General features: G+C 39.7%; 3 protein-coding genes across 3 annotated transcripts; 2 read left to right on the forward strand and 1 right to left on the reverse strand.

The window, feature by feature from the left end:
- Positions 1 to 214: 214 nt before the first annotated feature.
- On the forward strand, positions 215 to 4,271 carry LOC121964106 (TLC domain-containing protein 3A-like). The gene is made up of 5 exons (XM_088078546.1): positions 215 to 530; positions 1,047 to 1,130; positions 1,370 to 1,589; positions 1,683 to 1,778; positions 3,230 to 4,271. The coding sequence occupies exons 1-5, from the start codon at positions 409 to 411 to the stop codon at positions 3,524 to 3,526; spliced, it is 819 nt and encodes a 272-aa protein (XP_087934672.1). The 5' UTR covers positions 215 to 408; the 3' UTR covers positions 3,527 to 4,271.
- A 158-nt stretch (positions 4,272 to 4,429) lies between these two features.
- Positions 4,430 to 14,154, reverse strand: gemin4 (gem (nuclear organelle) associated protein 4). The gene is made up of 6 exons (XM_042487374.2): positions 13,889 to 14,154; positions 9,983 to 12,037; positions 8,681 to 8,837; positions 6,981 to 7,251; positions 6,138 to 6,830; positions 4,430 to 4,836 (listed from the first exon to the last, which is right to left on the reverse strand). Exons 1-6 carry the CDS (start codon positions 13,908 to 13,910, stop codon positions 4,615 to 4,617), a joined length of 3,420 nt encoding a protein of 1,139 aa, XP_042343308.2. The 5' UTR covers positions 13,911 to 14,154; the 3' UTR covers positions 4,430 to 4,614.
- A 442-nt stretch (positions 14,155 to 14,596) lies between these two features.
- LOC121937972 (tapasin-related protein-like) lies at positions 14,597 to 20,849 on the forward strand. The gene is made up of 6 exons (XM_088078548.1): positions 14,597 to 14,705; positions 15,504 to 15,680; positions 15,762 to 16,040; positions 16,589 to 16,918; positions 17,710 to 18,030; positions 18,623 to 20,849. The coding sequence occupies exons 1-6, from the start codon at positions 14,657 to 14,659 to the stop codon at positions 18,769 to 18,771; spliced, it is 1,305 nt and encodes a 434-aa protein (XP_087934674.1). The 5' UTR covers positions 14,597 to 14,656; the 3' UTR covers positions 18,772 to 20,849.
- Positions 20,850 to 21,057: the final 208 nt, after the last annotated feature.

Consider the following 21,057-nt stretch of genomic DNA (forward strand, 5'->3'; position numbering starts at 1 on the left):
AATTTTGAGTAATTTCTTGTTTTAGTTGCTCATTGCCACCTTCCCGTGTTTTTGAAGAAATCAAGCCAGTTTGATCTGGTTTCAGGGTTAATATCTGTATTAAATCTAATGAATGTATTTTCCATAATTTGGATACAGCCAAAATAAAAACAACCAAAGGTTACTTAAGGTCAATCCTTGCTATTGGTTCAAAGCGCATTTCCTCCAGCCAATAATCGGCCTCTAAATGACACTTATCCGGGAAGTTATGCAGCGATGTTAATACTAAAGTTATTTGAGGACAAGGACGTTTTGGACTGTTAGTAGCAAAGTTACATTAGCTTTTGTCTGTCCACAGTTTGTCTCTGTGGCTGCGGGATTATCGGGCGGTGCAGCGGGGACAGGAAGAGGAAGAGATCGGCGGGGATAATGTTAACTGCGTTGGTTTGTGGAGCTGTGGTGTTTCCGGGACTTTTCTGCAGCTTCAGGAAAATACTGAAATACTCGTTCACACAGTGGAGTGAAGCAGACGTGGTTTCTGTCAGTGAGAGGTCAGCACAGACACGAGCCGTTCTCTATACCAAACTCCATTAAGATATGTGGCAGTTTAATGTTTTCTCGCTTTTCTGTCCACTAAAATACACTGACGATATTTATTTTCGACTTTATATTAGTTTATATAAAGTAATAGTTAATTCGGCAGGAATATAATGAACCAAGGGCTTGTTTCTGTAACGTTTCTTCAAGAAAAGGCCCTTTGCTTCCTACGCTACTTTCAATACGTGTACCCCAGGGGCGCTGTTATGAGCCGTATATAAAGTTACTATTTTACTTTATTATTCGGGTTTATGTGTGTAATATATAGGCCGAAGACACCAAATTTAACCACTGGGAGGGTTAAGTATTCATTTAATATTTTATGGGGCGTCCATTGGTGCCGATAAGCAATACTAAATAAATTTGCATGCATTTCAATGGAGTTTGGTGCAGTTGTCTAAAAGCGTTGTGTGGTCCCAGCTTTACTTTTGTGCATATTGGTCTTTTTCTTGCTAACTCTGTTTTCTAAGGCTGGTGTCTGCCATCCACGCATCTTTGGCCACTGCAGCTGGAGTCACGGTTGTGACGTCATGCAGGGATGTCATGACCGACAGGTGAGAAAACCACGTTTGAATTTATAAGAATATACATTTAAATACTTGAGTTTTAGCACTATGAAGAATATCTAAACTCATTGAATTAACACAAGCAAAATAAAAATGAGTGATTGCATTATGCATCCAAATCGATTTTGGCAAAACAACATAACAAAAATCAGCTATGTTTACCGTCTGATTTTTGTTTGCACATCAACATTTAATTCTGTGAAAACGCTCACCCTCTCACCACACAGTCACTGGCTGGTCAATGGCTTTATTCTGTTCGGAGCTCCCTACATGGCCTATGACATCTACGCCATGTATTTAAGTCACTACCACACTCAGAGGGTCAGAGGTCACTCCAGTTCATACAGCGGCCACTCTCTGCAGACAGTGAGGGCTTTTCTATACAGGGACTGCATGCTGGTCCTCCATCACCTGACGCTGCTTCTCATTTTCCTGCCTATCGCTCTGGTAAGTACGGGGAGGAATCGCTGCCATAAACGCGCACATATATATGCAGTGTCTCTGTGAGCGTGCTGACTGAGCGCTGTGCCTGATTTACAGTTCTTCAGAAGAGGACTGGGTGATTTCTTCATCGGCTGTCTATTCATCACAGAGTTCAGCACTCCTTTTGTCTCTATAGGGAAGATTCTCATCCAGGTAAAACGAGGACGTCATTACGTGTGTTGTTCCCAATTCCAAATTATTATATAATAATATATAATTTAATATAAATATTAATATAAGAATTATAATTATTATAAATTATGAAGCTGTCTCACAGCCTCTAGTGATGCGAATGTGAGAATATTTAAAGTTCTGGAGGGGGGGTCGGCCGTATTTAATGAGACCGATATTTTGAACCAATGTGCATTTACAATAAAAATTTTGCATTTTTTTTCTGACAATATTTAGAATTTGGAATATAACGAACTTCAACACAAAACTTAAATCCCTTTGTTTAATCAAAACCGAAACTTTTAACACACACTTCTGTGAAAATTTAAATAAAAAATGAATAAATAAAAATAGCTCCCCGAGGACGTAAAAGTTCCTCCCATGCTGACACTTTCTTTCCACTATTTAATTAATTAATTTTATTGGCGAACATTAGAATAAAAACGCAGATACAGATAATCAAAATGCCAAATATCGGCCCCAATAATTGGCCAGGACGATAATCTGTCGACCTCTAATCTGAAGAAATACACCGCTAATTTCAGTGTCCAGTCTGAGGGATATTTCACTTTGATATAAGGACATTTCTGTGTGTGAGGTCAGTTGTACAGCGCGTCGGATTAAAGCTTTTCCAGAAGGAAAAGTTTTAAATATACTAAATAAAGGTATGCAAGTAAAAGTGTAAGTAAATATTTAATCCAAGTATCAAAAGTACTAATTACGCAGTGAGGACCCTGGCAGTTTTGTGTTAGTGACTGATTCTCTGCGGCGGTGAACGGAGACATTTCGGGTTATGAACTGATCTAATTTTGGTGGTCAAAGGTCACTGTGAGCTTGACTTGTCTAATTCTTCAAATATCTCAACAACAGCTTAAAGAAATGTCTTCAAACTTGCCACAAATGTTCACTTGAACTCAAAAATGAACTGATTAGATTTTGGTGGTCAAAGGTCACTGTGACCTCACAAAACAGGTTTTTGGCCATTAACTCATAAATTCACATGATTATTGTGACACAATTTCACACACGTGTAACAGAATAATGTGATGACATTTTTTTGAATGGTTTTCGACTTACAACCACTCAATTTTTTTTACGCTAATTAAGCTATAAGCAGCATTTTAATGCCAAATTGTATTTTTTTAGTGAAAATATTTATGCAGATTGGAATAGGATTAAACCAATTTTCCAAAAGATATGAGCGAACAAGTTATTCCAAAATCCCCCGTGAGTGTCAGCGAGGTTGAGATGTGACTGTAGAGATGGTAGCATGTGATAAAACCATTGAGTGAGACCTGGTGCCGGCGTTAAGCAGCAGCTGTCAGATATTTCGACACTCATTTGTGTTACTCACAGAGGTTGTTGTATGACATCTTTGCTCGTCTTTTTCACTCCCCTCCTTCTCGTGTGTCTACGTGTCCCCTGACGTCCAGCTGGGCCTCGACAGCACCAGGCTGCACAGAATCAACGGCGTCATCGTGCTGCTGAGTTTCCTCATCTGTCGGATCCTGATCTTCCCGTTCATGTACTGGATGTACGGCCGGCAGTTTGGGATTCCTCTCCACAGAGTGCCTTTCCGTCTGCCTCTGCAGTGCAACGTGGGTAACCTGGTGATCCTGGCTCCACAGATCTACTGGTTCATCCTGCTGCTGAAGAAAGCCAACAGACTCTACCTGCGACAGAGGACAGGGACGGCAGACGGGAACAACGACAGGCCAAAGACGGACTGAGTCTGACAGTTTATGAAGAAACTGACACTAAAGATGTGACACAGTATTAGAAAAAACAAACAAACAAACAAAAAAACAGGTTTGATGTTACGATAATATGGGGGTTTATGAGATGAATGTTTTGAGGGGAAAAGTGTTGGTTTTCATTAAAGTTATACTAATTTGAGAAAAATAATACATAATACAAATATCTGAAGATTTTCTCGGGTTTTTCTTTAAACCCTGTTTCTGTCATACATATTTTTAAAAACTTTATTCTTACTTTAAATATTGATTTTTTTGCCGGACATTTTGAAAAAAACATTTCAATATTAAATTTTTCTTCTAAATATTTGACGTTATTGTCAGTCACGATTTTCCCCTTAGATATTCTCTCGAAACATCCCAAGTTTTCTCCCTGAAATTCAATTTTCTAAAATATTTTTTTCTCTAAATTTGACTTTTTACTGTGAAAAGTTTAACTTCAGAATATTTAGAATTTTCTTAAAAATTTTCGACTTTATTCTCAGATTTTTTTTCCTGACTGTGACCCTAATGTATCATCATAATGAGGAGTTCAGGGTTTATTGTGCACTACATCATTATAAAGCTTTTTGACTGTGAGTTTTGTGTTTGTCAGCAGGTAATTATGTGACAAAACTGCCTTAAATGTTCAGCTATTTTACTACATTGTTGAAGCTTTACTAAATAGTCCAAATGCAGAGAATATTTTTGTACAAATAAATACTCTTGTGACTTGATGAAACTATTGTTTTGATAGTAATTTTGTGCTTCGCAGTTATGTACAAAACACAAACCCTTGATAAATGTATAATTACACTACACAACCTCTAACAGTTTAATTTTAATTTAAAATTAAATTTTAAAAAATCCAAGTGAAAATTACTGAGGCAGAACAAAAGATCACTTGCTGTGAAATATTGGCTTTTTATTTTCTTAAATTGCTAACCCATCATTTTGTAATAATTAAGTGCAGTGTACAGCACAAACAACCGAAAAAAAATCCAAATTTTATCGGCAAAGGTGCTCAAAATCCACAGAGGGAATCTGAAAACTCTTAAGTGGACTACAGATGAAAAGTCAGTGTCTTAAGCAGCCGATGACACCAGCTGAGCGATTTTCTGCTGCAGGACCGCCTTCATCTCCAGGTTCTCCAGGTTATCTGTGATGGTGGAGAAAAAGTGGCGGGTGTTGTCGCTCTCCAGTGCGTTGCTGCTGTTTGGGAAAGCGGCCATGATGGCCTCATAGTGGCTGAGGATCTCCAGACTGCAGAGAAACAACGGTTCACACTGACCTCCGGGCATCATCACCTGGAGAGGGACATTTAACCAGTGAGACCTTAATCCAGATTAAGGAAATTTGGTATATTCTGAGTCTATTCTAATATATATAACCATCAAAATAGCATCTACTGGCATCTTAAATCTAAAATATTGGTATTTTGACTATTTATTAACACAGTTTGCTCGACAAGTTGCACTTTTGTGTTATCTGTGTTGGTGGTTACAGATGTAACCCGAGCTCCGTGATCTTTAGCTCTGCCTGTTGCTTTCTTTACTTAAAGGTTAATACAGGCTCATTAGTTAAGAACTGAAAATAAACACCTACGTCAGAGCGTCCTAATGCCAAAAGCCACCTTTTGCGGCTGTATGATTCGCTTCTGGACGGCGTCAGCTGTGAATGCCAACGGAAAGAACCGCTCACGGCGTTATTAGAGCCTGTTAGATACGATACGATATTACATATTATGAAAACTCATTAATAGCTGTCAAGGTTCACAGACAAAACAGCTGTCTTTTGTAGGTCACATTTCCCCCTCATATACAACATGCTAATGTTATTAGCATAAGCCTATGGCATTTTACAGTGCAGAGATTAACGTAGCGGCTAGCGGATTTTTCCTATACTCATAACGTTACTAGTTAACTATTATTTATGCTTTCTCTTACTCACTGCTGGCTTAAGTCCCTGCACCTCCCGGCAGAAAAGCACGGATGACTTTCAGTCTACATGCACGTTTTTTCAGTCAACATTGTTGAAACAGAGCAGCTAACGTAACGTTTGCAAGAAGTCAGTGAGGTGCCCTGCAGGTACGTCATGTTTCCTCAGTGTGGCTTTTGTTTACATATCACGTGCACTGTCTGTTGACTTGCAGTTTCTCCGAAAAAAAGGTGAACAGCGTTATCCTCATCATATTTCTCTCAGCTGCTCGACATCATCTGCCAGACGCTGTGACGGTGACACAGACTTTCAAAATAAGGGCGTGCCTGAAAGAGGATGATACGTATCGATGTCTACACTTTGCATCGATGTTTGGTAATTGTTGCTCTTTTAACCCTTCTTTTGTCTAATCCTCACCAGCCGTGCCCTCGTTGTGTAATGCTAAACATGTGCTTTTGTTGCCTAAACATAAGCACATGCAGCGTAAGCCCACCACACAAAAGAATACCTAGCGCATAATATGTAAAAGCGGAAGTCCGCTACAAAGCAGCAATACGTGACGATTTGGGATGGGAACGTGTTGCTTAAGTTTCCGAACGTTAATTCACACCTTCGAGCCAATCGATCCGAATCTAGACGTCTCTGTGGCTACGGGTTTAATAATTCTTACCTGGATGTGCTGAACGTGGCAGAAGAGCTGGCTGAGTACAAAAAGGACTTCCTGGCAGGGAGCTGTCTCCACCTCGTCCTCCATTGGAGACTTTTTGGACGTCAGAGGACAGTCCTCTGCTTGTTGAAGGTCTTTGGACATTTTAGGAGCTTTGACTGACGTGCAGGATGGAGACGTTGAAGCAGAGACGGTCACAGCACTTGACGTAGGAAGAGGCAGCTTGGCTCTTACTGAGTTCATCATGTCCCGCACAGCGTGGGCGTATAACCTGCCGACGTGCGCCCAACCGTCCGCCGCCAGCCAGTCGGAGCAGCTGGAGCCGCAGAGCAGCTGAAGGACTCGCAGCAGGAGGACAGACAGGCGCAGCTCGCATGAAAACCTCCTCAGATCCAGGAGGGGCAGGTAGTCCACGTACTCGAGCGAGAAGGGAATGTGGAGACGACCTGAGGTGATGAGCTCCCTCAGGACTCTCAGCAATCTGGTCCACTGGGAGACGGAGCACCAGGGGAGGGTCTGGGTCAGAGCCACCAGCAGGCCTTTGCTGAACATGCTAACGTGGTCGGGCCGGCGCTGGTCCAGAGAGAGACGGGACAACATGGTGGACAGCAGAGCGTCTGATGTAGAGCAGCACTCCATCCAGGCCAGGAGACCAGTACCCTGTCCATACTGAGACAGGTCCAGACCAGACCACTCCTGCAGAGGAGGGGGAGACCAAATGATTAGATAGACAGATAGTTGGTTTTGGTAGTTTAGATAGATAGATAGTTTGGAAAGATAGATAGTGCAGACAGATAGATTGGTATTTTAAATTCAAGATTAAATCAAATCCAGATTAGTTCTTACCTGCTCAGGTAGATCACACACAGTCAGCAGAGATGAAGGAACCTCATTTTTAAAGTGTTCCCCCCAAATGGGCTTCAGGTGGAAACGAACCGTCCAGTCTAGTTCCTCCATTTTGTTGTAGAGCCAGAACAGAGCTCTGGACCAGCTGCTGGGGGCCGCCGCCACCTCTGCACCCACCACCTGCCCCAGTGTGATCAGCACCGACACCAGCAGCTCCTTGGTGTCCATGGTCCAGTGGTGGACACTGTCCTCTGCTGGCTGCTCCCAACACCTGCAGAGATTTCCATGGATATGTGTTGATATTACGGGTGGACGATATATCGAATATACTTGATGTATCGCAGCTTGATCCATTCATTCATCCATTTATTTTACGTAACCGCTTGTCCTCGTAAGGGTCGCGGGGAGGCTGGAGCCAAGCCCAGCTGTCATCTGGCAAAAGGCGGGGCGCACCCTAGACAGGTCGCCAGACTATCGCAGGGCCGACACATATAGACAGACAACCTTTCATGCTCACAGTCACACCTACGGGCAATTTAGAGTCACCAAACAACCTGACCTGCATGTCTTTGAAATGTGGGAGGAAGCCGGAGAACCCGGAGAGAACCCACGCAGACATGGGAAGAACATGCAAACTCCACACAGAAGGGCCCCCGCCCACCGACCGAACCCCGTTCTAACCTGGGTTCGAACCAGTGAGGCAACAGTGCTAACCACGATGCCACTGTGCCGCCCGGCTTGTTGCATGTCATATATAAAATGACTTTATTGCAAACATCGAGAATGATTTAATTGTCACGTCGTTTTTATAAGCCACTGGTGTATCAGCTCTTTGCCTCTCACAGACACACACACAAAGCAGGGCTTTTGCAGAGCTCCAAACTGTGACTATTACGTCACATTTTGCAACCGTGGAGCACCACTGTGACTTGCAAATACTATTAATATATGAACTGCAGAGCTGTTAGTTTGTTTCCAGCGTACAGAGAATAAATCATCATGTTTAGTGGCGTGGCAGGTGGTAGTGGAGGAAGTGTGAACACGTGACGCTTTTTTGTATTTGCAGAGCTCCGACTGGGAATATTTGGTCACAGTTTGCAACGACGGAGCACCAGTGTGACTCACACTTATTAGTAATACGTGAACTGGAGTGCTGTTAGTTTGTTGCCGCTCACAGTGAAAGAATCCTCAGGATTTAAGACGCTAACACTAACATCCAACTGTTGACCAGAAGCTTCAAGTCCACAGCAACAAAAACAACAACACTTCCTGCCTGAGATGAGCCAGGTCCTTCAAAATAAAAGCACCATGGGTTCCACTCTGGTTTATTTAACTATAATAATATTTCTTTTAAATTAATTTTAAAAGTACTTTATTTAGCTTTCTTATAACTGTATTTTATTAAATGATATTGGAACAGTGGTGTATTCAAGTTTATTATATGACAGTTGCTGCTTTATTTAACTTTATCATAACTGCTGTTCATTCAGTATTTTCGTATTTTAGTAGTTAACATTAGTTTAAAGGACATTCAAAAATATCAAGATATATACATGTATATTGATATAGCCTTAAAATATTGCTTTATCATTTTAAAGTCATATCGCCCAGCCCTAGCTAACATCATAGGCAGGTTACAGTTATCACAGAACCGATGTGGATCTGGATTAAAGGCCATGAGATCACTTCTCTTTACAGACCTGAGAGTCTGGTTGAGCAGCTGGGCCAGGACGTAGAGGAGGGGAAAGGGAAAGCAGTCCATCACCCAGTGAGGAGATGAGGCTGGCTCCTGGACGTCCACAGACAGAGCAGAGTGGAGAAGCTGCAGACTCAGCTCTACATCAAAGGAGCTTTGAGCTGGAAGGAAAACAAAGAAGTATGTTGCTTTTTTACATGAACACATAACGCTAATATTTTAACATGTAATCCATAATGCTGTACTCATACTGTGGCTACAACATCTGCTATTTAGATTTTACCCACTTATATTGTTAAATTGTGTTGTATATTCGTAACTTGGAAATGTTTAACTATATTGTGTGCCTTTTTGTTTAGTGTTGTTTGTCTTAAACATTGTACATACTGCTATTTTTAGGATGCCTTTTAACAGGCATTAGCTCTCCAGCTAACTCTGGTGCATTTACATTTGTTTTAAAATGTATCTTTAAAAAAAAAAAATTACAAATTAATATTTTTTTTACACAAAGAATATGATAGATCTAGATAACTTTCACCCGAGTCTGCAGCACTACTAAGTGTTTTAGCGTCTTTTAGCTTTTTTCTCACTGCTCTCATCAGTGCAGACTTTCGCTTTGGTTGTTTTTTCTATATTAACCTTTAGGGACTGTTTGACGCATTTTATGCACTTTCCATTCTTCATTTTTATTATCATTTTGGCTGAGTTCATGCATATGGCATACTTTTTGGCAAGACGGTGTATTTTTTGTTAAATCTTGAAATTTCCAGCTCAGCTCCTACTGTAAGTCTAAAATACATTGTAAAATACAGTCTTACTCGGGGGACCACATACTGACTTTTCTTGGGGACTTGTAATCACATTTTACAAACTTTATTAGCAAATACAGTTTGCTTAAGAGTGGAGTTGGTTTAAGATTTTGTCTGTTTACAAAATAATCAAAATCAAATTACACAGACCTAGAAGGCAACAAAGCAAACTTCACTGGCTGATGAAGGCTGTGAGCTGGTGTGAAAGCTCAATAAAAAGCTGAAGAGTGGATCCAAATCTTAAAATATTTTATGGAACCAATGCTAATACTTCTTGAAGCTGATGATAGCCAATAAACTTTGATCTTTAATTTTACTGATATATAATTAACTCATAAAAATAGCTAATAGCTGCCTCATATTGGTCTAGCTGTCTCATTAACTTGTCATTAACAGTTGCATAAGTGCACTTTTTAAACAGAGAAGATTCATGAGCTAAGATTAAAGCCAGGAAAAAGACACATTAGTTGTACAGCGTTAATATGACGGAAACTCACCTGTAGTGGAGAGATTAGGCAGGACAAAGACGTTTACAACCTCCTGAGGTGTCAGAAAGCTTTCCCTCTTATGTTCCTCTCCCTCGGATGTCATGTCAGGCGTCATCAGCAAACCCAGATACTTTAGGAACTGCTCTTTTTCACTGGCTGACAAAGATTTGGTCTTAATGATCTCCCGTAGACACCTGCAGAGCAAAGCGCTTCCACTCACGACATCCTTTCCTTCATCCATGCTTTCGTCTGCCTCTCTACTTTTCTCGCCATCACTTTGAGCTTCATCGTTTCTTTCTCTCTGCCCTCGGAGTCCCGGCAGCTGCTGCAGGATCTTCGCCATAAGAGAGAAAGCACCTTTATTGAAAATAGCTGAATGACAACAAGACCTCAAAGCCGCTTCTGGGTTCTGAAACGCAACTCTGGCTACTAAAGAGACGGCTGTGTTCAGAGTGCCCTGCGACGCCGCTGCGCCCCCTCCTTGGATGATGCAGTTGAAGGCCATGTTGAGCTCCTGTTCGAACCCATCCGTCACAGCAGACGGGACGGGGCAATCAAAGAACCCCCTGCTGGACAGACTCAACATCGCAGCCAACGCTTTGTTCTTGCCCTCTAAGGACAGCGCAGAGAAAATGTCTGCGATGACTTTCATCAGCTTCCTGCAGTGGCTCACGTTAGCGCTGTCGCTGTGGAGTTTACTCATGAGGGTGGAGGTCAGTTCGATGAGTGTGTCGTGCTGCTGAAAGGCGGCTTGGTTCTTTTCCAGGCAGTCCATCCAGAGCTCGTCACAGGCGGCCAAACTCCTCTCGCTGGCAAATAACACCGCAAAGTTCTCGTAGTCCTCCAAGCGGTGATTGATGATGAGCATGGTGACCCTCGCGTTCACCTCAGGGGTGCTCTCTGTGGCAGGGAAAACCAGAGACTCCAGCAAACCTCTGAGTACATTCTTCTCTTCATCATCTGTTTCAGTCTCTATTTCAGGCACTTGTAGAGCTGTCAGGACTCTCTGAACACTTTGTTCCAGTTTGAACGCTGAGTATCTCAGATTAGAGCTGTCAGTCACTTTCAAGAGCCCACTTTTTTGCTCAAACTGAACAAATTCTGTTATAATCTTTAAGGATTCACCGAGCGTCATGCTGCTGGGCTGAAACTGAGAAGGTGTGTGAGACGCTCGTAGGTCTCTCTGAGCCTCCCGAATAAGTTCAGGACTCAGTTTCTCATCATTCTTTTCTCTGATGCCTACGACTTTAGACAGGATGTGCATCTTCTCTTTGGTTGGAAATACGACTGCTTGGTCTATCAGGAAGGCTGAATAGAGAGCATCAAGAGAGATGGAGAGGGCCTGGAGGCAAAGTTCAGTCGTCGATATGTGATCTTTTATATCTTTAAGTGCATGGAGGAGAATGTGCAGGACATCAGGGGTTAGTGATGATGCTGGTAGATCTGATGCGTCAAGCTTTAACCTCTTGGCGGCCTGAGGAGACAGACCGGAAGACTTAGATAAGATACGAGCAAATTGTCTGGCGAACATCGTCTCTATGCTGTCCTCTCCTCCAGCTTTCGTCTCATCTTTGCCTTTCCACAGTTCCCACCAAACCTCTAAAAAAAGTCGAACATCATCCTCCGTTGTAGGGCCGCTCCTCACGTGTTGCACCAGCCCTTCAAGCTCAGAACAGATCTGAGATTCGGGAAGACACAAGAGGAAATTGGCAAATATCGGAGCAGCTGCCATCGACCGCACCACTTCCAGCAGGACGACACGGTTGACCTCAGGGAGGCCGTTCTCGAGAGGGAAGAAAGGGTTCTCCCTCCAGGACATTTCTGCATCTTTTCCAGTCTCCCCGCTCAACGCCTTCAGCCACACAGCACCAACTAATTTCTTTATCCAGCTGAGAGCCGCTGTGGGGGGATGACCACCGAGTTCATCCTGTCCACTGATTTCTCTGACTGCCTCCAGGACGGGACGTCCCACTCTGCTCCAGTCTGCCTTCTGAAGGGAGGACAGGGATGAGGGGCGACACAGTTTATCAGCCTGGAGGAAGGCACCCTGAAGAACAGCTGTTTCTGAAAGCACGAGAGAGCAGGTGTCAAAACTAAGGAAAAGACCAATATTTAATTCTTTCATGTTCAGCTCATTTTTTGGGGTCATTTGTTGGTGGTGTTTTTTAATTTTCTTGTACTTTTTTTTTTTTTTTTTTACTCATTTCTTTCTGATTTCAGAATCTGAGACTAATATCAAGTAGAAATAAGTAAAAGCACAAGTATATAAAAATATAAATTCAGTAATAGTAAACATTAAGCACAATATGTAAATATATATATGTATGATTATATTGTAAGGTATTTATAATATGCTGCGTATGTAAGTGTGCAAAAATATAAATGTACAGAAATACAGTAACAGACAATTAGAACTTATATGTGAATATTTAAATTATAATGTGCTGAGTGTGTAAAGTGTGTAAAATATAAAGCTGTGCCTTATGCTATAATGCAATGTAAAAAAAAAAAAACAATGCAAGTTCAAAACATAAACGTGTGCAGTGTTACAATGAACAACAGAGATATACATAAGAATAACAATGAGAATAAATGCAATATGTGTCACATGTTAAATTCTACATGCAAGAGTTTCTGGGTCATTTTTTCATTCATTCATATTTGGTTTATTTGTCCATTTCAGTGTATAATTTCGGGAAAAGGAAGAAGAAAATCTTATAATTCCTGCCCCTTTCTTACTAATAACAAAAGCTGAAACAATCAATTAGAAAAAACAATTATACATCATTTTAAACTGAATAATATTTGAGCTGCATTTTAAGTCATTTTCCAGAGAATTTGAGTTTGACTCCACTTGCTGTAACACACATCTGCTTTAATATAGTGTACCGACTTTTAAAATGAAACTTTCTTCTATGATCCTTGTCGTTCAAGAGAGATGTGGTCTCCAAAATCAACGGTTCTCTCCACATTTTCTTTGGTTCAAGTGTTTGAAGTGAATAGATAAAAAAGTGAGCAAAAATCCTCTTATATCAACATGACTTTATATTACATGACATGTTTGTAATGTAAATGTAATGACATTACAGAGCGCAAAATGTATGATTCGTCATGTTTGATATTTTTATGAAGGCTATTTATTTATGGTATCCCTTTAGGGCTGCAGGAGGGAAAGTGTGGTTTCTTTGTATTTTTTTTGTGATAGTACAAAAAGTAATAATCTATCAAAATCAGTGTTGTTGCTTATTATGATAATCCCTGCACAACAGCAACACTTTGCATTCATCAAATAGAAAATAATTCATTTATTATTTTTTTTTTTTTAAAAGTGGCATTATGTAAATAAACGAGCATTTAGAGGGTTAAAATTATGAAAATGAATTCACATTTGCTGTACATGATGAGGACTGGTTTTATTTTCATGTTTAATATTTTTAAATTTAAGGGGAAAAGTGTTTTTCCTTTTTTTAAAGGAAGGCCTAAGTTACACATGACAAATAATGTTTTTTAATCAACTAAATCTATAAATTTCAACACACGTGAGCTGATAAACAGTCTGTTATAATGTTAGCTGACGTTAACCTTGTTAATAAGTGTTATTGCTCGTTTCTATAAAATACACAAAGGTTTAGTATTAGTCATACAAATGTTGCAAATGTCTTATCCTCATGTTTTCGAGGTTTCCAGTGTTTAATTTGGGTCGTCCTGTCATTCTCCAGACAAAAATAAACCAACTTCATCAAACACGTGATTGAAAAAAACAGACTTCAGTCTCAGTTTAGCGATAAACGACATTACTGGTAAAGAGGGCAGTGTAAAAAATAAATAAAATATATAAATTATAAGTAGTTTCACATCGTCTATGTAAGAAAAAGAGGCGTTTTACGGCTTAATTGTAGAAAAAGTTAAAGTTACCTTTGTTCATCGTCGGTTCCATGGCTGCTGAGAGGAGCTAAAGCTAACGGTAGTTTGCTAATTTTAGTTTAAATTCCCATTTACGAGCTGTATCAAAGCGTGTCGGTCACAATAGTACATCTAGCCCACTATTACAGCACGATATACCACAGTGTAGATTATTAAATGATTACGGTTTTACAACATAATTCCTATTTTTACACGTTTTCGGTGGCGATTGTATGTCAACAATTTCGTATAAAGCGCTTCCGCTCTTCCGCATCAGCGTGTTTTCATAAAAGAGGGCCCCGCTGCGCTCAGGTGTTCAGATACTTTCACAGCGCCGCCGCAGGACGGAGGCAGTACTGCAGGTTTAAAATCGAAACTGTTTATATAGTTTTAATTCATGATACATTAGCGCTAATTGTCTTTAGAGCTGCGATATTAACATTTGTGTAACTGTCATGTGTGTTTTATCTCTTTTTTCCTGAAATAATACTTTCAAGAAATAATACTTTAGAATAACTGTAATAATGACATACACTAGTTTATGCCAAATATATAGCCCAAGAATTACCAGTTTAACAACATTAGGCCACACGCTCACAATTTCATTACATACTGTGCACATTTTAAAATGTTTTCCAATCTAGGATGTGCTGCCTACCACGGGGTGCAATAGGCAGGTTCAGCAAGTTTTTCCTTGTAAAAAGAAAGTGAAAGTATCTCTTCAATTTCACAGTTTGGCGCTTGAGCAACAGAACAAGGAGAGATTTCTACCGATGTGTAATGATGAGCCTGCTTTTAAAGATACTCGGCTTCTTGTCTCTGTGTTTAGGTAAGTTACTGTCTTCAGTTTGTTAAAGTTCTCGACGGTTTTGGAGCTTGTGTAAAAGCCAATAAGATAAGCATAAAATGACTACTGTTTTGTAATACATTGTACTGCACAACTTTACTAGGCTGCGCTGTACTGTGTAGTAATACACATAGTAATACATTATACACCATACTACTGTTCTACAGTAGTACAATATTACACTATACCACTGTACTACATTACACTCTATTATGTTATAGTAATACAGTACTATTCTGTACTATACTACACTTTGCTAAACGTATACTGTGGTACTCTACTACTATACTGTACTGTACTATACTATGCTATACTACAAGTATCCTATGCCATTCTGTACTATACTACACTGTTCTTTCTTATTCTATACTAGAAGATACTATAATAGTTTACTATACCATTCTATACAATACTATACTATACTATACTATACACAATATTGCAGTGCACATTACTGTGATATACTATAGTCTATGATACTATACTACAGTACACTGTATGTAACATGATAAATTTATATGATACTATGCCATTATATACTATACTATACTATACTATACTATACTGTACTGTACTGTACTGTACTGTAACATACTACACTGTACTATACTTGGTACTTACTAAATGGTATTCTGTGGTCTACAATTGTCTACCACACCACACTGTACAATACTTAACTTATACAATACTATGCTTCATTGTACTATACTGTACTTCACTACAGTGTATTATATTTTATGTCAGGTGTCTCTGCTGATTTATTGTGTGTCTCCGTCTCAGGTGTGCAGTGTGTCCATCAGGTGTCATGGCTGCCCTGTCAGTTCACTGATGAACATGCGTTTGTGAATAACGAGGGTCACGCCGATATCAAGCATAGCCACAGAGACGCTATGCTGCAGTTTGGTCAAAAAGGAGACGCTCCAGTTAATCCACACGCCATCACTTTCCTGATTACCGGTAGGACCTGGATCTTATTATGTACTGCAGGACCCACAGACTGAAACCTGCTGTTTTCTAATGTCCTCTGTCCTTTTCCAGGATCTAAGTTGGACCTGCGGCGGTACATTGAAGGAGTGGAAGCGGAGCAGTTGGAGTGTGAGCTGCATCGGTACAGTACAGAGGGCAACTATGTCCGCTGGCCAGTCCAGGAGGGGGCCCAGGAGTACAACTACTGGTTTATCTGCACCCTCAGAGACACCAAGGGCCTGTTCACAGTCACCGGCTTCCTCAGACACCCCTCTGACCAGCCCGCCCCAGGACAGCACGACTACCGTAAATGGCCTGCCATCGGGGACAGAGACGTACTCATCACAACAGGTGACACCGGATGCACATAGTCAAAGTTTTGCTGGAGCTATATTCTTTTCAGGCCTGAGAATTAACTGAAATGCAGGAAAATGGACTTGTGGTTATCGGACGTAACAGGACTCTGATTACATTTGATCAAAAAGTCATATTGTCAACAGCTCAAGGGGTGGGGTTTCCACAGAGTTAACGTAACAACATAACACTTTTACTCCAGACCAGTACCACATTTCAATTGTCGGAAAGTCAGTGGTTCAATCCCCGGCTCCCCTGGGCAACACGTCGAAGTATCCTTGGGCAAGATACCGAACCCCAAATTGCTCCTGATGCTGCGTCATCAGAGTGTGAGTGCGTGTGAATGATTACCAAGAAGCAGGTGGCTCCGTGTACGGTAGCCTCGGCCATCAGTGAGTGAATGTGTGATTGTGACGATGTAGTGTGAAAGCGCTTTGAGTGGTAGAAGACAGAAAATACTATAAAAGTACAGTTCATTTTACCATTTAATGCAAGTCTAAGAACTATCTCTGTGTGCCTCTGTCTCGTCACATCTGTTTCCATAGTCGCCGTGGTCGTAAACACACAATCTCCATCGGTGACAGCAAGGCTGGGCTCCAAGCAAAAGCTCCACTGTCAGTTTGCCGTTGACCACAAAGTACCGGACGTCACTGTGGAGTGGCACCAGAAAGTTCCCGAACATACAACCAGACTCTTCAGTTATAACAGGCGCTCAGGACCGGCCCAGGGGACTGGGGTTGAGCTCAGGGGCCTGGCAGGCGGCGATGCTTCCTATACTCTCCCCGTCTCCAATATGAGCAGTGAAGGGACGTACACTTGTTCAGTGTCGGTGAATCCAGTGGTAGTCAGTGTGGATATGACTCTGCGTATCGAAGGTGAGAGAAGATACTTGTCAGGCCAGACTGATGTTTTTTTTGCTCCAAGTCTTTTTATTTATATTTGTACATAGAAAAATAGTGTACATGGAGATGATTAGGAATAATACAAATATAAACATACACAACATATCTAGGCCTCACTTTCTGGACTCTGGATATTAACCCTTTGACACCTTAGAAAATTGATTTCTTTCAAAAACACGAGGAAAAACGATGAGAAACTTCAGAGGAAATGACAGGAAAATTACCTGAAAAAAAAATCAAAACAAAACAACAAATTAACAAGAAAATAACCCAAAGAAAGTGCTTAATAAGAAGAATATTATTTCTGTAAAATAATCTTAAAAATATAATCAAAATAATTATGAATATATATATATAGTATTATCAGCTGAAACTTACTGCTGTAACTGTCTTGAGAATCATTTTATTCATTTTAATTTCTTTTTTTTTAATTTCTTTTTTCTTTTTATTTCTTTGTTTATTTATTTAAATACTTTGTATTATTTTATATTTACACTGTGCCCCCTGCGTCTTTTGTTATTTTTCCTCTGGTTTTAATTTTATCCTAACTCTACTCTAGTTTCTTCTTGCTTGTGTTTAATTGGACTGTTTGGCTTTCCATTGTTGTATTGGTGTATCCCATTTCGGATTTGCTTTGTTTGTTAAAGCACTTTGTAAACTCTGTTTTTAAAGGTGCTATATGAATAAAGTTATTATTATCAATCATTATAGTTCTTTTATTCTAATTATCTAATTATTCTATTATTATACTCCTCTCTCCTCAGAGCCTCCACGTGTCTCTCTTAACGTTGAACCCCATTTGTACCTAAAGGAGGGCGACATGCAGCTGGTCAGCTGTTATGCAAAGACTTACTACCCTCTGGACGTGGATATAAAGTGGTACGTGCAGGAGCCGACAGGTCAGAGGAAGCTCGAGAACGTTTTTCTGTCCAGCCACAAACCCACCAAGGACAAGACCTTCACGATGATGTCTTACTTCAACCTCCGGGCTTCACTCAGGGACTCGGGGAGACAGTTCACATGCAGCGTCTCCCATCAGTCTCTGGGAGTGCCCATCAGAAAGAGCTTCATCCTGACTGTTGAAGGTGAGCGGAGGGTACCGTGCAGTACTGTGACATCACATCCAAAACCAGAGACTGTATTTAAAGATGGACGGCATGTCCCCACTTACCCTGCTATGCTGAAGTGAGGTTAAAATATCCAGAATACGAGCATTGCCATCTTGCGAGGATGATGTCATTGATAGCTGAAGGCTTTGCAGTAGCAATATTCGCAGTTCCCGTCAAAACACCCGTCCCACCAATTGCAAGCAGCTCCATTGAATGCAAGCGCATGGATAGGCACACACAGCTGTCAGTCATGGTAGAAAATCCCCTCTTTGTAGAATTTAATAACTCGTTAAAACCGAACTTAGCACGAAAACAAAACTTGAAAAAGATCAGGGTGATGAGAACTACCTATCTTTGGGAAAAATGGATTTGGCCTGTACTGTAAGTTTTTAGTTTGGCCTATGTCCCATTCACTAACATGGAGGGGCGGGCTTTATGACCTATACAGCAGACAGACACCAGGGGGCGATCCAGATTGAAAAGTTATACTTTGGGGGAACTGTCATGTTGTCCAACTTTACATACAGTCTATGTTTAAAACCTAACGTCATGTTTGTTTTCTCCTCAGATCCAACCACCTGGATGTTTTACTTCAGCATTGGCTTCTCTCTGTTGTCACTGATGTTCCTCGTGGGTGCATCGAGGAGGAAGATGCCAAGGTTTGCCAAGAGTTTTTGTAACATTGCATCGTTGTTGCTCCGCAGCAGGAAGTTTTAAACCCATTTTTTGAACAGCTAACTTTGTTCAAGGGCTTTCCAGGACCAACATTAGAAGAACTTCGTTTACTGTTTACAACTACGTTTACAACGTTGCAGCAGAGGACGCACTTTCTGAGAGGGCTTATGCTGTGTTCACAACAAACACGATGCAAATTTTCGTGTCCTGTTGCTAGTGCATATGTGGTCGCTGGAGAATTTTTGGAAAAATTTGACCTCAACAGCTGCTCTAACGGTTGCACTAGTTAGCTAAATGAAGGAGACAGCTAGCACGATAAAAGACCATATTAAGTTACCCAAAGCATTTTGCTGAGAACCTACTCAACAAAAACAGCATCCACAAGTCACAGGTATATTTCCAGAACTCCCCGTGTCACATTATGGTTTTGCAGGCCTCAAAGTCCTTATTTGTTCAGTCTCTGTACTGACGTTGAATGTAGCTCCGGGTGCGCACAGATAGCGTCATTGTTCGTCATCAAAATAATAAACAGCAATAGTTTCACTCAGGGTCCAGAATACTGTAACCGTTCTATTTATTATTATCTGGCTTGGTTACACTTGGTTTTACTGCTTGAAACTGGTTAATTTTATGTGGTTGTGTTATGGTTTTAGTATTTTTAATTAGTCTGATTTTATCTGGTTTTATTGTGGGAAACTTTATTTTTAATCATTTTTATAATTTATGGAGTGAATTAATTTAGGCACATCATTGCATGTGTTTAAATGTGTGATGTCTGTATGTGTTTGGCTCACCTGAAGGAACATTGCAACAGCACTGAAACAATCCTAACTTTTTGCAATTTTTTTTTCCAAAAATTTAATTTGTTAAAAAATCAGTAACAATGAATACAAATCAAAGCGGGGGGTTTAATTTTCTGGACTCCACAACTAAACATTACATTCAGAATTAATTGGCTTAGACTGTTTATTAACCAGTCTTAACCTGGGCAAACTGATTTCTTTCCAAAACATGGAAAGAAGGCAACAAGCAATTTGAGGAGAAATTAACCAAAATTAACTAATTAGTAAAAAGTGAAGTAAAATCCCTGTAAATTCACACAAAAAGAAAGAAAAGGAAAGTAACAAACAAAAACTAAGGAAATGACTTGGAAAAAAGTGCCAAAAATTATACTAATTTTGTAACATAATTTTTTAATATATAATTATTATAGTTATTAACATACATGTCCTTATCATATTTTTAATAGATTTATAAATCTACTAATTGTAATTTGCGAGACATTTATTGCCAAGTTGCTCATTTTGAAAGAAATCTAACCAAACTGGTTTCAAATGGTTAAATAACTTGATAAATAAACACAACAGACATTGAGTCAAAGTGCAAAAATTTGTTTTAGAATTGTCTTCATTCAGAGAAATTTTGGTTTGACAGTCTAATGTTCATCCAAACACATCTCATTGCAATTTTTTTTTTTTTTTAAATTTAAGGACGGAAAATGTAGGAAAATGTTTTATTACAAATATTTTTATTTTTACTTGCTAAACTATTCCTTCCTGTATTCAAGAGTAAATGCAATGAAGATGTGGACACTATTAACCCTTTAAAAACCTGGAACGACAACAGTTTTCTTGAGCTTTTCGGATGCCTTCCACAAGTATTCAGACCTGTGAACACAAATTGGTTTGATTTCTCTTGAAAACACGGAAAAAAGGCAATGAGCAACTTTGCAAGAAACCACTTTCAATTTAAAAGTATATTTTGAATTTAAAAGAAAAGTTGGGGGAAAATGTACATAATTATATATTTTATATATAACTATATTATAATTATGTATTTAAAATTATGTTTTTTTGCTTGTAAAAAAAGTTATTTGCTTGTACTTTTTTATTTTATTATTTTTTTTGTTTTTTTGGGGTCATGTCTTAACTCGAACGATGTTTGGGTACCTTTGACTGATGTATGTGCTGTGATTAAGTCTATCGTAGCCTTGTTAACATTAGTTATTTCCTCCCTCCTCTGCCTGTACACCTTGGCTTTGTGTTAGTTTTATTCTGAGTGTCTGTGTGTCTTATATGAATTATTTTGATTTTGTCTTTAATAAAACAGTCAATGAAAAAGTGGTGGTCATCTTGTATCTATGCTTAAATGAAGTTATATTTTATAAACTTATTTATGAAATTGTATTTTCGAACTTGCACTCCGATATTTTTTTTTGCATGTATTTTCAATTTTATAATTGTGCTTTGATGTTCTTTATGTTCTTAATTTTTGGTTAATTCATAAGGGTGCAGGGGTAATATAGGTTTATTTTATTTTATTGTGCTA

This window comes from Plectropomus leopardus, chromosome 6, assembly GCF_026936395.1.
Source record: "Plectropomus leopardus strain MGB_pleo_1.0 chromosome 6, ASM2693639v1, whole genome shotgun sequence".
Classification (NCBI taxonomy): Eukaryota; Metazoa; Chordata; class Actinopteri; order Perciformes; family Serranidae; genus Plectropomus; species Plectropomus leopardus.